Here is a 16,602-nt window from a genome sequence, read left to right as displayed (position 1 = left end):
GAAAGTGGAGGTTTGAGGACTGAAGATCTGACCTTTACTGAAATATTGTGTATGTGGGTCACAGAATATTAAAAACAATATCAATTTTTTCTTATATATTAGAAAAGCTTCTATTAGCTCTAAAATCTTAATTTTGATATTATATTTTAAAGTTCTGTGTGGGTTCTCCATCTTTAGAAAGCATATCGATTTTTATTAATATATTAAAAATGCTTCTAATGGCTCTAGAATCTTAATTTCTATATCAACTTTTCAGTTATATTTATTAAATCTAACAAAAATTATTATATCAGAAATTGATTTTGCACGTGTTAGCTCTTTAAATTGCATATTAATTACTTAAGTCTAACCAAAATAAATCTAACAGTTTTTATCCTAACTTTTCCTTAATCAAGTATTGCTTCTACAAGAGTTTACGCATTAATTAGTATATTGAAAAAATTATGTGACCTTTTAAATTTAACGAATTTTTCTATAGACAAGAATAACTTCTATACAAAAAAGCCAGCTCATTAAATTGCATAATTTTTAAATAAATCTAATGAAGTTTTTGTCCCAACTTTTTCTAAGTCAATAATGTGTTCAGGACAGGCCTGATCACTAAATAGCATATCTAATATTTAAAAAAAGTCTATATCAAGAACTACTTCTAAGCGAGCTAATTCTTTGAAAAAAGTATATTAATCTTTAAGTCTAACGAAAAAATTTTAAGTCAAATGATTGTTCTATATTCTCCATTAATAAATCTAACAAAAATTGTGAATAAAGAACTGGTTTTGAATAGGCTAGCTTTATAACTAGTATGTTTTATATAAAAGTCTAACGAAAATAACTCCTGTAAAAATCCTGAAAAATTCACAGAATTGTCCCAACTTTTCCTTAGTCAAGAATAGGTTCAGCATAGGCTAGCTTATCAAATAGCATAAAACTTTAACGAAAAAATATAAAAAACAAGTCTAACAAAAATTTAGCAAATGCCTATTGGATATTGCACCTAAAATTTAAGTTAACCAAAATAATTTTCATTTATTCTGGTTGGCAACTAACGCAATAATCTCCTTCTCCCATTTTTATCAGAATGAGGCATTTCCTATAAAAAGAAATATTAAGATTTGTAAGCGTATTTCTATAGGTAACCATTATTTTCTCATAACTTTTTTCTTATATCTCTGATCAAAATCTATCATAGAATTTGCTAGTATAGGATTGGCCAATATAAGTTCTTTTTCGTCGAAGTCTATCATAGTATCGGATAATATAATAACCACTAATATATAGTAGACATCGTCCACAAGCAGAGGCTGTAGGAGGACCCCAAACAATATATAAATAGGTTAGATTTATATTTGCATAACGGTCATAAGAAATTTTACCCCCATGTGAGATTTTTATTTGCTTAACCAATAGTTAAATTTTAAATTGGTCAGATTTCTAGATGCGTAACAAAATATGAATTTAACTAAACTCGGTTATGAGTTTGCGTAGCAAATACCTAATCTGGCAATTATCATATTTTATATATATTAAATAATAAAAATAGTATAAAAAAATGTTTCTTCGTTTCTTTATGCATATTATCTTTGTCTTTGCATATTATCATTATCTATACATATTCTTTACACATTATCGTTATCATCTTTGCATATTTGTTATCTTTTATTTTCATATACACACATTTTTTATGCACATTATGGGTGGCTGGAAATACTCAAAACAACGTTTACAAAGACATCCATTTGTTGCTAAAGTTGTACGTGCTAAAAAGGTAATCTGCATATGTGGAGTTGTAATAAAACTTAATAGGAAATATGACGAAGATTACATTAACCACCATGCAAATGGTCCGGGATGTAAACGAAATGAACAAAAAAGTATTTTATGCTTTTTTAATCCTACAACAACTGATAAAAAAGATGACGATGATGTAAATTCAGATGATGATTGGAATGATTGGAAAAGTGAGGTAGAAGATGCAATGGATGATAACGATATTATTACAGTAGATGAAAATGAGGATGGAATTAATGAAAAAGAAAATGCTAATATAGAGATTATTAATCCAGCAACTAATCAAACTGGTAGAAAAAGAAAGCCATGTTTAGGATTGCGTTCAGATTTGATTGCAAAATATGTTGATAGAACACCTGCATGTTATGGTGGAGGCTCGTCGTGTTGAAATAATTGCTAAGGAAATATATCCTGGAAAATTTCCTCATAAGTTTACAAGAAAAAAACTTAAGCCATTTCAGAAACGTGCATTAAATCGAAAAATTTATGCAGAATCTCAATGGCGTGTTGATAAAGATTGTAAATATTTATTTACGTTATTTTTTTATTCTAATTGATCAATTAATGAAAATCTTTTCCAAATATTGTTAATAGGCATTGCTGTACGCGCTAAAGAATGCACAGGATATTCCGATTCTGGAAAAACGATTTGTAATGAATGTTATTTACTAAAATACAATCCTATATTGGCACATCGTCTTACTATACCAAAACCGGCACCTGAAAATCTTAAATTTACACCAAAATTCTATTTTGAAAATAATTCTTTAAAAAAACATTTGCAAAATCAGGATCTTCATAAAATTTGGTCTGTTATTAAGGACAATTATGATACAAGTATATGGATTACATTAGCAGATAAAGCAACCAATGGTGCATTTAAAGAAAAACCTGTGTTTACAGGACTCTATGAAGTTATGGTCCAAGCTGCAATTCGTAAAGATAATAATAAGGGCAAGCAAAATATTCAATATAATGAAGATTTTACAAACTTTCTTATTATATTAGGAAGTTTCAGTACTTGAGCCCTTGATCTCTTTCGCCAAAATTTGGAAGGACGTACAATTCAAAATATACGGTATCCTTCAGTTCAGTTTGCTTGCTTCATTTGTTAACCTTTCTAAAATATTAACAATTTTTATAAAAATTAGTAAACTTCGGACTAATAATGAAGACACCCTCACAAATCCTAACCTTTCATTTGAAAATGTTGCCAAATTTAAAAGGCTAATTGATACATTAAATTATCGGGGACCTATTGTTGCTATGTCCGATAATACCAAATTGAAACCTGCCCTTCGCTATAATCCTGTTTTAGGTTGTATTGTTGGGTCAACACTATCGACTGAACAAACTAAAATCAATAAATATGAGGACATTCAACCAATTATTAATAATATTAAAACAAAAAAAGCGATTGCAAAAGATGTGCGCGCTTATATATTGCAGGTAATTTGTTTATTCAAAATAATTATATAATGTAAGTAACGATACTTACTATTTAAATTATTAGATACCATTGCCGAACTTTCCTCCAGTAGTTATTGCATTAATTGCCAATAACGGATCTGATAACATGTCAACCATAACCAGCTTTCATCAAGAATTATTAACTCAGATAGCACCGCAGCTTAACCTTCCAATTTTATCAATCGGATCAGATGGTGCTATTGTTGAATTTAAAGCCCAAGTTGCAATTCAGTCATATTCAACAGACGAACGGTTGACTTTTAAAAATAATAAACTTGGAGTTGATTTCAGCTGCCCAATTTTTCCGAACGTAGGACCTGTTATTCGTGTACAAGATCCTAAGCATGCTAAAAAAACTAGCCGTAATGCAATTATGTCTGGCGCCCGTCTTCTTACCCTTGGAAGTTCAACTGCACGATTTGAACAATTGTTAAAATTGTCAAATCTTTCTAATTCCGTAATGTATCATCATGATGTAATAAAGCTTGATCGCCAAGACGATGGTGCGGCATATCGTGTATTTTGTTCAGAAAATTTACGAAATTGTCATGGAACTCATAATATTGAAGAGGACATGCGAGGACTTTTTGTATACCTTTTCGTAATGGGTTAGATAAAATAATTTTGTTATTATAATATAATTATTACAATTTATTTTTTCATAATTTAATTGTAATTTGAAAATTAGGCGAACTTATCGATAGTTACCTAAATCGTGAAATAACTCCTTTAGAAAGAATTAGAATGTCAATGACGTCTTTTTTCTTTTTACGATTTTGGAGAGAATATGTAACGAATATGAGTGAAAAGTATCCTGATTTTATTTCTGTTAGTAAAAATTTTTTAGCGGACCAAAGCTTTGCAATTTTTATTTCTCTTGCAGAGTCTATGGTTTTGTTAGTAAAAGCACATCGGGAATATTACCCAAATTATCCATTTTTACCATAGATGCATGGATCGGAGGCCTGTGAACACTTTTTTGGTATGGCGCGTCAAATTAATTCTGATTTTAATTATTCAGAATTGTTACAATTAGTTCCAAAAATTTCTCAATGCGCCAAAGCGTTAAGAACAAGAAATATTACATTGGAAAAAGAAAAATCGGTTCGTGATGGTAAGCAGGCAAATTAGCATAATTATGATTATTGATTCTATTTAATTTAATGAAAGAAGCCAAAACTACTAATAAAAATTAAGTTTATAATTAGATTAAACTTTGCTGACTAATTAAATCTCCCTTCTTTATATTACTTTCAAATAGGTTATCATTTTGATTATAATATGGGAAATATTAGTTCAAGCAAATTAACAAAATTATGTGCTTGGCCGTCAGATACTGATATTACTTCAACTGTTAAATTTTCTTACAAATTGGCATTTGAACTCGCCAAAGCACTTGATATGAAACCTACTACAAATACGAATAATTCATTATTACAGCCATTTGTAATAATAGAGGAGCAAAATTTGGAAATATCAACTGGAATCAATAAGTCAAGTTCGGAATTTGGAAATGATCCAAATGAATTTTTTGAAATTGATAGAGAAATTTCTGATGCAATTAGTCAAGCTTCCAAACATGCTATTGAAACAGTTGATGATATTCTTGATCTATCAAATATTGAGAATATCGATGATCAAATCCAGACACAAATTATTTCAACTTTAAATAATACAAGAATACTTTATAATGAGCAACTTACTCATGGTATTATTATTATTTTTTTATACATTTATTGAAACTTTTAATAATACATTATTAAGTATTAACATAATCTTAAAAGATCCTACTATTAGATATATTTTTCAAACAGGAGAGCTAAATTATTCGGTTATGATTGCATTACGAAAGCATCATGAAGCATACAATTCAAGACCAATTGAAAGACAAAATTGTGCACATATAATTGGTTATGAAAAAGAAAATACTATTAATCCAAATAAGGCTAGTCATATAATTTCACATCTTACAAACAACGATGATCCTGAAATACGATTTGTAAAACAACGTGAAAAGCGATGGAAAGAAAATTGGAAAACAATGACAGCTAATCTTGCAAATTTACAACAATTTGAATTATCAAGACAAAAACAAATTGATAGAATTACAAACAAAAGTAAATATAATATCAAATATATAATTTATTTACATAATTTTAATATTAATAATTTGCTATTTATTTAGTCATTTATCTTGAATCAGCAAATATTACTCAAGATTTTCCATTACAGCAAGGTGACTATGTAATTGTACTATATGGGATGAAAATTTGTATTGCTAAAGTAATAGCAATGTATTATGAAGGTTATGGTAACCATTGTTATAGTCAAAATGCGGTAACTCAGATTGAAGATTTATCATATATTTCGTTACAAGTATATTTACCTATTCATCTCAATATTTTTGCAAGCCAAACTGTAGAAGGTTATACGTTATTTACTCATCATTGTCCTCAAAATATTATATATCATATTAAATCAAATGGTGTAATAATTGGTGATAGTTCATTAACTTTAACAGGAGTAGCACGTGATACTTTTAATTATTTTAACCGTAATACTATTAAAAATAGTATTATTAATATGATGTAATAATATCAATTTAGTTAATAAAGTAATCAATAAATAAAAGATAAAATTTTATAAAGTCACAAAATAAATTGCTTAGTAGTATAAAAAATCTTAATGTTATAATAAGAGTTTGCTTAGCAGGATTGAAAATAGTTTGCTTATTGATCTTAATAAATTTTGAAATTTTCATCTGACATATATATATATTGTTTGGGGTCCTGCTGTAGGCTTTTCGCAATTAGAACAAGATATACGTTTTTTAGCCTTTCAATGGAATTGACATCCTTTGGACCTCGTACTAGCATTTCCACAAGTCTTTCTGGTATTGCAGAAAAATGGGCAAGAATTAGAGTTCTGAATGGGTCAGGTCAGGTCAGGTTAATTGATAAACCTGACCTGAAATTTTTTTTCAGATCAGGTCAGGTCAGATTATATCAAGTTGTCTGTTTGACCTGACCTGACCTGAAACCTGAAAAATTTCAGGATTATTTTTATTAAAGTATTGAAAAAAAATGGTACAAAACTTTTTTTTTTTAATATAATATTATGAAAAAAAAATGTTTTTGCAACGTTTTTTATTAAAATATTGAAAAAAAATATTGCAAAATGTTTTTTTTAATATAACATTATGAAAAAAATGTTTTCATAACGTTATTATTAAAATATCAAAAAAAAAATGGTACGAAACATTTTTTTAATATAATATTATGAAAAAAACGTTTTCACAATGTTTTTTCTCAAAATATTGCGATTCAACATTTTTATATTAAAATCATATAAAAAAGTGAATCCCAATACTGAAATTCACTTTTTTTATATAGAATTAATATAAAAAAAGTGAGTTGCGATATCACAACTCACTTTTATTATATAAAATCAATATAAAAAAGTGAATCGCAATATTTCAACTCACTTTTATTATATAAAATTAATATAAAAAAGTGAATCGCAATATCACAACTCACTTTTATTATATAAAATCAATATAAAAAAGTGAATCGCAATTCCATAACTCACTTTTTTTATATAAAATCTATATAAAAAAGTGAATCGCAATACTGCAACTCACTTTTATTATATAAAATCAATATAAAAAAGTGAATCGCAATACTGCAACTCACTTTTATTATATAGTAAAATCAATATTTTCAGGTCAATACCTGACCTGAATTTTTTTCAAAAATCTCATACCTGATCTGAATTTCAGGTCAGGTCAGGTCAGGTTACCTGAATTTAGCTGACCTGTTCGGAGCTCTAGCAAGAATATTCACCGATTATTCTATTTTTTATTATTAGATTCAAAAAGATTAATTAATAATTAGTTAATGCTTTAGTTTTGCAATAGCTAGAACCACTTGGAAAGCTTGTAAATACTTATCTTTGATAGGGTTTCTATGATCGAAAAGTGATAGGTACATAAGAAATAAATAATTAAAGAAAAAATTATATAAGCAAGTAATAGCGTGACGGTTAGAGCTAACACTATGGTTAGAAAAACAAGAAGTGATAAAAAAGATATAATCTGTAAACATTGTGGTCATGAATGCTCAACACCCCAAAAACTTCATGAGCATCTTAAGCGAAAAAATCCATGCAAACTATTAGAAAAGCAAAAGGAAGTAGCTTCTATTCAAATACCAATTCAGGTGCCAACCAACAGGTTATTCAAGCTTCTGAAATTAAAGCACAGGTAGAAAGCTTTAGTGTAAATATGAGCAACAAGAAGAGGCCACATGTAGTAATCCCAACTCTAGTTCCTGAACTAGAACCTGAAAAGGAAGTTCCAATACTTAGTGTCAACTACATCACTGAAGAAGAAGCAAAAAACTGGGACAGTCCAAATGCTCAAAAACCAATAGAGCGTATTAGAACATGGGCACAAGATTACAAAAATGTTGGAGAGAATTAGATCTAGTAGGTATTGAACCATATAAGGCAAATGATCTAGATGGTTGTAAGACCCTTTTCCATGATCTTGAACTAAATGATCCAGAGGCAATTTGTCTACTGACATTAAAAGAGTTAGAGTCTGAAGGCAGTTCTAAACCTAAAACACAATCATTTAGAAAAAGTAATAAATCTAAGAATTTGATTAATAAAGAATTTGAGCGTTTAGAAGAAATTAAGGGGCATGAAAAGTTCAAGAAGGATTTAGAATTTAAGGAACAAGAAGAATTGTAAACTGCGGTTAAAAGAAGAGCTATAGCTGTACATTGTGCAAAAGTTTCCAAATCCCATCCAGATAATGGAAATGATATATGAAAAATATTAGAAAGCTGAAGAAAACAGTTTAGAGAAATACTTGAAAAGGAATTCGATAAGCATGAACAATTTAAGTTCGCCCTATGTTCCCTTACTAAATTTCTTATAGATGATAAATCTGGGAATGAAAAACAGGAAAAAAAGAATTTACGAACTGACTGGCTTAGAAATAAACAAATTATAGTTTATAATAAAGATGAAATAAATGATTACTTAAGCAATGTATGCTTTTGAATAAATCCTATACCAAGTGGAGGAAAGAAGAGATAAATCTAATGTTTGAGAATATATTTGGGAAGTAATACTGTGTCTGGTGAAACAATTTGTAGTTCTTCTCTTACAAATGAATGTCTAGCACTAGTTGAAAAAGGAATATTTGGCCTTAGTAAAATTCGATCTATATTTGACTAAAATTAAAAATTTGACCTTAATTAGCAATGATCTATGATTAGACATTGGTTGAATAACTAACCATACTGGTCGAATAACCACGTTATGCGTTATATGTATCAAAAGTTTAAAAAAGAATCTTATGCATTCTTTTTTAAACTTTTATTCTTTCTTTTCCTTGTCCTTTGGCTCTATAGGCGCAGAAAAAAACAAAAAAAATTATTTTATTTTATTTTTTTTAAATTTTAAATGTGGTCCTTTCCTTTTTCGTAGTAATTCTATGGGAATGCCGGTCAAAACTACGTACCAGACTTTGGATAATAAGGTAAATGGAAAGAGGAAGTCATTTTTTTTACTTTAGAAACGTTTTAATGTTTCTTTTTTCTTTTTCTTGTAGGTATTGCTAGACGAAACAAGCTTTGTGATAATAAAAAAACTAAGATTCGTAAGTAGAATCTTAGTAGTTTTTTTTTTAATATTATAGAATGGTTAGGGCAATGACATATATTAGCTAATATTTTAGGGGGTGGAAGAGTAAAAGAAAATCTTAGGTTACATATAATATAAATCATGTGAAATGGTTGTGATTGGTCATAAAATCTTACCTGGGGTGGGGGAGTAAACGTTACTATTAAAATAATATTAGCTAATATATGTAGGGTTCCACAGAATATCTGATCTAATTTGAATCCGTGAATCGGATCTGAATCAGATCTGGATCAAATCATTAATTTATAATCCGTAAATCTAATCAGACTAAAAAATAATGATCTGATCTGAATTGGATTAGATCTAAATCAGATCTGAATCACATTTTGAATCATTTGAATCAAGCAATAATAGCTATCTGAATATTTTTTTTAATCCAAGAAAAGTGTTTTATTTAACATTTTTTAAAATTTTTTAACAGAAATAACATTTTTTCTTTAGAACTCTTAAAAAAACCAATTTTTCTTCACTGACTCTTTAAAAAAAGGGTTTCTGTAAAAAATGAGAAGGAACGTCACGGGTCTAATGATGACAAATTGGCAACCAATCAGGTGCCAATAGCCTTTCTTATTGGACTTTGATAGAATGGCGATTGGAGAATATTAGACCATTTTCATGAATGCCGATTGTGGTCAATTAATGGCGCAAATCAAGATAAAATCAGAATGCAATATTGGCATCAAATAGGGGAACTAATTTATATATATCAGAATTTACCGATAATATTAAATTGTTAAAATCGATTGCATTTAATAAGTAAATTTATATAAATATATTGCTCAAATTTATTTACATTATAAAAAACAATTAAAATACTAATTTAATATATTAAATGTCCTAAAATATATAATACATAAAGTATTACTCTCAAAACTTATCATCTGATCTAAGAGAATCTACAAAAAGAAGTAAAATGAAACGTTAGTAACGTTTCTTAAAAAAAATTAAAGTTTCAAAGTTTCAAAGTTGAAACTTACCGATCAAAAGCCCAAAAGAAGCCGACATCTAAAAAAAAGAATAAATTAAGCCAATTTAAATTTACCAATCCAAAAGGCAGTATTGAAGCTGATACCTAAAAAAAGAAATAAAAAAATGTTAGAAAAAGTTATTTTTTTAAAAAAAACAAAGTTTCAAAAAAACAAAAATTTCGAGACTTACCCGATTCAAGTGAAGGGTCTCGCCGATACCTAAAAAAAAAATAAAAAAAAATATTAGAAAAAAGTTTTTTAAAGTTTCGAAAGAACAAGAACAAAACTTTTGAAACTTAGAAACTTACCTAATCCAAGTGAAGGGTCTTGCCGATACCTAAAAAAGAAATAAAAAAAAATATTAGAAAAAAATTTATAGTTTCGAAAGAACGAGAACGAAACTTTTGAAACTTACCGATCCAAAGTGAAGGGTCTCGCCGATACCTAAAAAAAGAAATAAAAAAATATTAGAAAAAGTTTTTTTTTTAAAAAAAAAAACAAAGTTTTGAAAAAATGAAAATTTCAAAACTTACCTGATCCAAGTGAAGGGTCTCGCCAATACCTAAAAAAAGAATAAAAAAAATATTAGAAAAAAGGTTTTTAAAGTTTCGAAAGAACAAGAACGAAACTTTCAAAACTTAGAAACTTATCCAATCCAAGTGAAGAGTCTTGCCGATACCTAAAAAAGAAATAAAAAAAAATATTAGAAAAAAAATTTTTAGTTTCGAAAGAACAAGAACGAAACTTTCGAAACTTACCGATCCAAAGTGAAGAGTCTCACCAATATCTAAAAAAAGAAATAAAAAAATATTCGAAAAAGTTTTTTTTTTAAAAAAAAACAAAGTTTCGAAAAAATAAAAATTTTGAAACTTATCCGATCCAAGTAGGGATGGGGACGATTCCATCAGTTCGGTTCTGGTTCTGCTGAGCGGTTTAACCAGTTTCGAACCAGTTCGCTCAAAAAACGGTTCTGAGCAGTTTCAGTTCGGTTATGCGGAACAGTTCTAGTTAGTTCGAATCTGATGAATGGCTATGATAATTCTGGCCAGAATCAAACGATCTGCATGAAAATTTCCTTCTTTGAATTTTGTGTAACTCAATTTCCATTTTTTATAAGGAGTTGAATTTCCTTTTTTGGATTGTATAACATCACGTAATCGGTTTAACTGAACTGAACCGCAGTTCAGTTTAAACTGGTTCACGATTTTGGTTCAGTTCTTGGTTCTGAACCAGGTTCGAACCGCTCAACCGGCGAACTTCCCCATCCCTAGATCCAAGTGAAAGATCTCACCAATACCTAAAAAAAGAATAAAAAAAATATTAGAAAAAAGGTTTTTAAAGTTTCGAACGAAATTTTCAAAACTTAGAAACTTACCCAATCCAAGTGAAGGGTCTCGCCGATACCTAAAAAAAAGAAATAAAAAAAATATTAGAAAAAGTTTTTTTTAAAAAGAATAAAGTTTCAAAAAAATGAAAATTTTGAAACTTACCGATCCAAAGTGAAAGTTGAAGCCGGTACCTAAAAAAAATTTAAAAAGCATTAGAAAAAAAATATTTTTTTTTAAAAAAAAGATTCAAAAGAAGAATGAAACTTACCTATTCAAAAGAAGGGTCGAAGCCGATACATCATACATACCTAAGAAAAAAAGAAAAAAAATTAAATTTATTATTTTAAAAAAAACAAATAAGTTTCGAAGTACAGTTATAACTTGATATAACGATTCGGGATAAACCAATTTTGGCCCATAACGAACTTTTTTCTTAAACCAAAACCATCTATAATTAATTATATCACTATATACCGACTTTATTATAAATTTCGCGATATTACATATAGTGCAGAACCTCTATACTCAACTACTTATGTATAGTAACAATTGATTGATTATAAATTCCTAAAAAAAAATTTTTTTATATTAAAGTAAAAAATTTAACCGATAATTTTTATAGATATGACCATTAGCTTTAAAAATTATCAGTTATTTTTTTTCTAAATTAAATTTTGGCTGAGTTTTAGCTGTTTAAAAATCTGTAATTTAAATATATTGATTAAATTTAGTGAAATTGAGACTAGTTTAAATTTTTATATTACAGGTTTTTTTAGTCACATTTAATAATGTACAGATTTTTTTTTTAATATGCCAAGAAGAAAAAAAATTTTAAAATTGCAAAAAAAGATTTAATGAATAAGGTTGTTTAAATATAGGTCAATTTAATGTTATAGATGATAATTATATACCATCAAGTGAATATTTAAAAGACAATTCAGATGAATTTATAAATGAAAGAATTCAAAAACTAAGTAATTTTACTTTAATTTAGTCAAAAAATACATATAATAACATCATCGCATATGATATATCTGATTCATCAGTTTATAATGAAATACAATAAATAAATATATTACTATATAAATTTTATATCATATAACTTATAAAATCCTAATTTCTGATTGGTTAATATATGTATCACGTGATGCTTACATAATCTGAAAAATTGAGACTTTTTTTTTTATTTTATAAATCAATTCCTTTTAATAAATAGAGTTTAATTTTTTTTATAAAATTAAAATCCAATCATAAAATCAAATTTTATTTAAATTTTTTTAAGTTCCTATTATAGAGGTTCTGCACCGTATAACGAAGTTAATTATAAAACCAGTTATTCTTATTTATTCATGATAAACTGATACCATACTAATTCCGGCCAGAATTAACTTAGTCTGACCTCGCATTATTCAACACAACAGACACCGTTAATTTCGATCAATTTGATGCATTATATAAGATTCTGTATGATAATATTGTATTGAACTATTGGTATTATAAATACATTTTAAGGTGATAAAATTTGACTTTATATTGATATACTTTTTTAGATATACCATTTTTATACTTTTTAATATATCAATTGGTATAATAGAAATATTTGATTTATCAAATATTTGATATAATGACCCAAGATAGCTTGAACAGAAGGTTCGTTATATCGAGTTCTGACTGTAAAACCTTCAAAACTTACTGAATCTAAACTAAAAAATATTTCAAAATGAATGAAACGAACAAAACTTATCGATTCAATTCAAAGAAAGCCGATATCTAAAATGAGAGTATTTTTTAAAAAAGGCTCAAAAAGATTATCTTTCAGCACAAATCATAATTGACTAGGCTGATCTGCCAATTGATTTATTTTGCCGATTTTGCCATTGGTCAAAAATTTTGACAATTCTTTTTTTAAAAAATTCATTGGAAGGCGGGTATGTTTAATTGTTTAAAAAAAAATTGTGCACTTATCCCTTTTTTTATAAATTTATTTAAAAAAGGGCAGATTTTTAGAAAAAAAAAATTTTATTTCGTTAATTTCATTATAAAAGATGCCCCTTTTCCTTTTTTTAAAAATTCATTAGAGGGCGAAGTAATTATATTTAAGAAAAATTTTTTTTTTTACTAGCACTTTTCCCTTTTTTATAAATTCATTTAAATGGGCCAATTTTTATATAGAAAAGAATTTTTATTTCATTATAAAAGGACAAATTTTTAAAAAATGTTGGAAAAGAAATTTTTTTTATCACTGATTCACCCTTTTTATAACATTAATACACTATGGAAGTCGGTGATGATGATGATGGTAATGAACAAGATTCTGAAAATGAAGTTTTACCGACAGTGAAAGTTTTAAGGGTAGTATTGTCTGAATCCATTTTACAAAAGATCCTGATTTTAAAGAAAATAAGAAGGCCACCTGCAAATATTGTTCTAAAGTTTATATGTGTTCCGGGGGCAGCACATCAAATTTAAAGAAACATTTAAAAAAACATAATATACAAATGAATCAAAATCATGGACAAGACATTAGAGAAATGTTTAGCTCTTCTAAGGTATATGTCTTTACTTTGTTTCTTGTAAAGTTTTTCAAATTTGAATTTCCATTATTAATAATAGTTATTAATTAGTGGGTTTATAATAATGATACAATGAGGGGAAAACTTGTCCAATGGGTTATAATGAATCAACAATCCTTTACCGTTGTTGAAGAACCAAGTTTTATTGAGTTTATGCATTCACTCCATCCTGGTGCCTTGGTACCCTCAGCAGACACGATCAAGAGAAACATTTACAATCTTTATGAAGTAAATGTTAAAAAGATTAAAGATATTTTGCAAATGGTGCCAGGAAAGATATCATTTATAACCGATATCTGGACTTCCCCCTCAACCAAATCTTTCCTGTCCTTAACTGCCCATTTCATTGATAAAGAATGGAAGTTACGAAGTGTGATAGTTGACTTTATACAAATATATGGATCTCACACTGGCGAAAATATTAAAAATACATTCATATCAGGATTAGAAAATTTGTCAATTGAAGATAAGGTAATTACTTATTCTTAAATTTATTCTTAAATTTAAGTTAGAATAAATATATTTAATTTGTTTATAAATTTTATAGCTATTTGGCATTACTCTTAATAATGCCTCAAATAATCAAGTATTTATTAATGAATTAAGTAAATGGGCAGATCAAAATCATATCATTTTTAATAGTGAAAACCACTTTAGATGCTTCACGCATACAATCAATATAGGTGTACAAGAATTTTTAAAATACTTAGATCAAAAACTAAGTTTAAGTCAGGTTAGAATTTTTTTATTTTACTTAATTTTGGTTTATTAATTAATAATTTAATTTATTCATTTATAGCTCGCAACTTCTTAATAAAATTCGTGCATCTACTCAACGGTGTGAAAAATTAAGCCTTGCATGTAAGAATAATAATATTGATGATTTAAAACCTATAATAGATGTGCTAACAAGGTGGAATTCGACGTGTGAAATGATTTCAAGAGCTTTATTAATAAAACCTGTAAGCTTTTTTACGTACTATATTTACTGTAATTTCATATTATTACTTATTACTTTTCAAATTAATTATTTATTAGGCTCTTGATATTACTGCAATATCTGATCGTGATCTCAAAAGCTATACACTTACAGAAGAATAATGGAATGGACTTAGAAAGATAGTGGATTTTCTTGAACTATTTAAAGAAGTAACAGCAGTAATTTCAGAAAGCACATATTCAACACTTTCTATGATGATTCCATTATTCAATTTTTTAATTGATCATGTAGAAGATATTATTGGAGATAAGAATGAAGAAGTTAATGAAGAAAATGATGAAGAAAATGATGATGAAGATGATGATGAAAATGATGATGAAAATGATGATGAGAATATACAAATTGAAAAATCAATAAAAAAAGCTGCTAAATATTGCAAAGATAAATTATTGAAATACTATGTTAAGACAAATAACGCGTATTCAATAGCAGTTATCTTAGATCCTAGATTAAAAATACAATATTTTAAAGATGAAGAGTGGGGTGATGATTTAATAAATGAAATTAATCAAAAGTATGTACTTTTAAAGTTTTTGATGTATTTATTTAATAATTATATTAATCATTAATTTTTTATTTAGTTTTGTGAATATTTTTAATTCTAATTATGCCACTACCTCCTTAAATTCCAACATTTCCTCCACTTCAAAAGAAAAATCAGTAATGTCACGTGTATTTAAACATCGCTACGTGGAAAATGTAGATGAATTTAAAACATATATTGCTTTACCAACTGTTTCTGGTGAAACTTTAGATCCTCTCGAATGGTGGCGAATTAATGAAACTCAATATCCACAACTTAGTAAGATGGCCCATAATTATTTAGCTATACCTGCTACAAGTGTGCCATCAGAGCAGTGTTTTTCAATTTTGAAAAATTTAATTACAAACAATAGAAACCGTTTAATAGGAAAAACAGTAAAAATAAGTATGTGTTTGAAATCCTGGAATTATTTATTAAATAATGAATAAATAATTATTTATTTTTAAAATTATATTATTTTTTTATTTTATTTTATTTTTTTCTTAGTATTATAAATATAAGTATCGCGTCAATTAAGGTTGCTTGCCCGAAACACAGGGGTTTAGGCAAGATGGCGTTTCGCCGAAAAGTGAAATTCTGCCGAAACTATATTAAAGTTATATTAAAAAACTGGTGAAACTTTGGAGAAAGGCGAAACTGCCAAAACTTATTATAAATGCCGAAACTGCCAAAACTCTGCCGAAACTATAATAAATCTATAGTAAAATTTTGACGAAACTAATCGTAGGATTTTGAAGAGGTTTAGACAAGCAACCTTAACGTCAATAAAGTAACTAATCTAATATCTATCTATATAACTAAAAAAGGTTAAGTGAAATATAATTAATAACTATAGAAAGGTCGGCTAAATCCACTTTTTTTGAATAATAGTGTAGTTAGCCGAAATATTCAAATAGCAGTATAAATGTGTAACTGTAACGTTTTGAATTGCTGTTCCGTATTCTTTATAAGACCCAGTTGATCAGCAAGTCATGTTGTATATCTAATAGAATTTTTTTTTTTGATTATTAGATTACCGATTTATTTTTTTTTCAAATATTTATTTTTTTCATCATTTTTTTTTTTAAACCTATTTTTAAATTTTTTTCCTTTTCTTTCGAACCGATTTGAATTCTTTCAGTTCCCTTTTTAATTTTTTCTCTTTTTTTCTTGAATCAATCTTTTATTTTCAGTTCTTTCCTCTTTTCTTTTTTGAACCACCTTTTTCCTTTTCTTTTCT

The 16,602-nt window shown here is 27.4% G+C and overlaps 4 protein-coding genes across 4 annotated transcripts; 3 read left to right on the top strand and 1 right to left on the bottom strand.

The window, feature by feature from the left end:
* Nucleotides 1-1,690: 1,690 nt before the first annotated feature.
* OCT59_003996 (uncharacterized protein) lies at nucleotides 1,691-2,176 on the top strand (the record flags this gene model as incomplete). Its single annotated transcript, XM_025326331.2, has 1 exon — nucleotides 1,691-2,176. One exon carries the CDS (start codon nucleotides 1,691-1,693, stop codon nucleotides 2,174-2,176), a length of 486 nt encoding a protein of 161 aa, XP_025176678.2.
* Nucleotides 2,177-4,539: 2,363 nt separating this feature from the next.
* On the top strand, nucleotides 4,540-4,998 carry OCT59_003995 (uncharacterized protein; the record flags this gene model as incomplete). The annotated part of the gene is made up of 1 exon (XM_066147994.1): nucleotides 4,540-4,998. The coding sequence occupies one exon, from the start codon at nucleotides 4,540-4,542 to the stop codon at nucleotides 4,996-4,998; it is 459 nt and encodes a 152-aa protein (XP_065996635.1).
* A 2,422-nt stretch (nucleotides 4,999-7,420) lies between these two features.
* OCT59_003994 (uncharacterized protein) lies at nucleotides 7,421-7,738 on the top strand (the record flags this gene model as incomplete). The annotated part of the gene is made up of 1 exon (XM_025326332.2): nucleotides 7,421-7,738. The coding sequence occupies one exon, from the start codon at nucleotides 7,421-7,423 to the stop codon at nucleotides 7,736-7,738; it is 318 nt and encodes a 105-aa protein (XP_025176679.2).
* A 2,118-nt stretch (nucleotides 7,739-9,856) lies between these two features.
* OCT59_003993 (uncharacterized protein) lies at nucleotides 9,857-11,572 on the bottom strand (the record flags this gene model as incomplete). The annotated part of the gene is made up of 12 exons (XM_066147993.1): nucleotides 9,857-9,866; nucleotides 9,948-10,042; nucleotides 10,129-10,157; nucleotides 10,247-10,275; nucleotides 10,354-10,382; nucleotides 10,472-10,500; nucleotides 10,568-10,617; nucleotides 10,697-10,725; nucleotides 11,230-11,235; nucleotides 11,314-11,342; nucleotides 11,429-11,457; nucleotides 11,535-11,572. 12 exons carry the CDS (start codon nucleotides 11,570-11,572, stop codon nucleotides 9,857-9,859), a joined length of 402 nt encoding a protein of 133 aa, XP_065996634.1.
* Nucleotides 11,573-16,602: the final 5,030 nt, after the last annotated feature.

This window comes from Rhizophagus irregularis, chromosome 12, assembly GCF_026210795.1.
Source record: "Rhizophagus irregularis chromosome 12, complete sequence".
NCBI classification, from domain to species: Eukaryota; Fungi; Glomeromycota; class Glomeromycetes; order Glomerales; family Glomeraceae; genus Rhizophagus; species Rhizophagus irregularis.
Note: the sequence above shows the minus strand (reverse complement) of the source record. Positions and strands in the feature narration are given on the sequence as shown.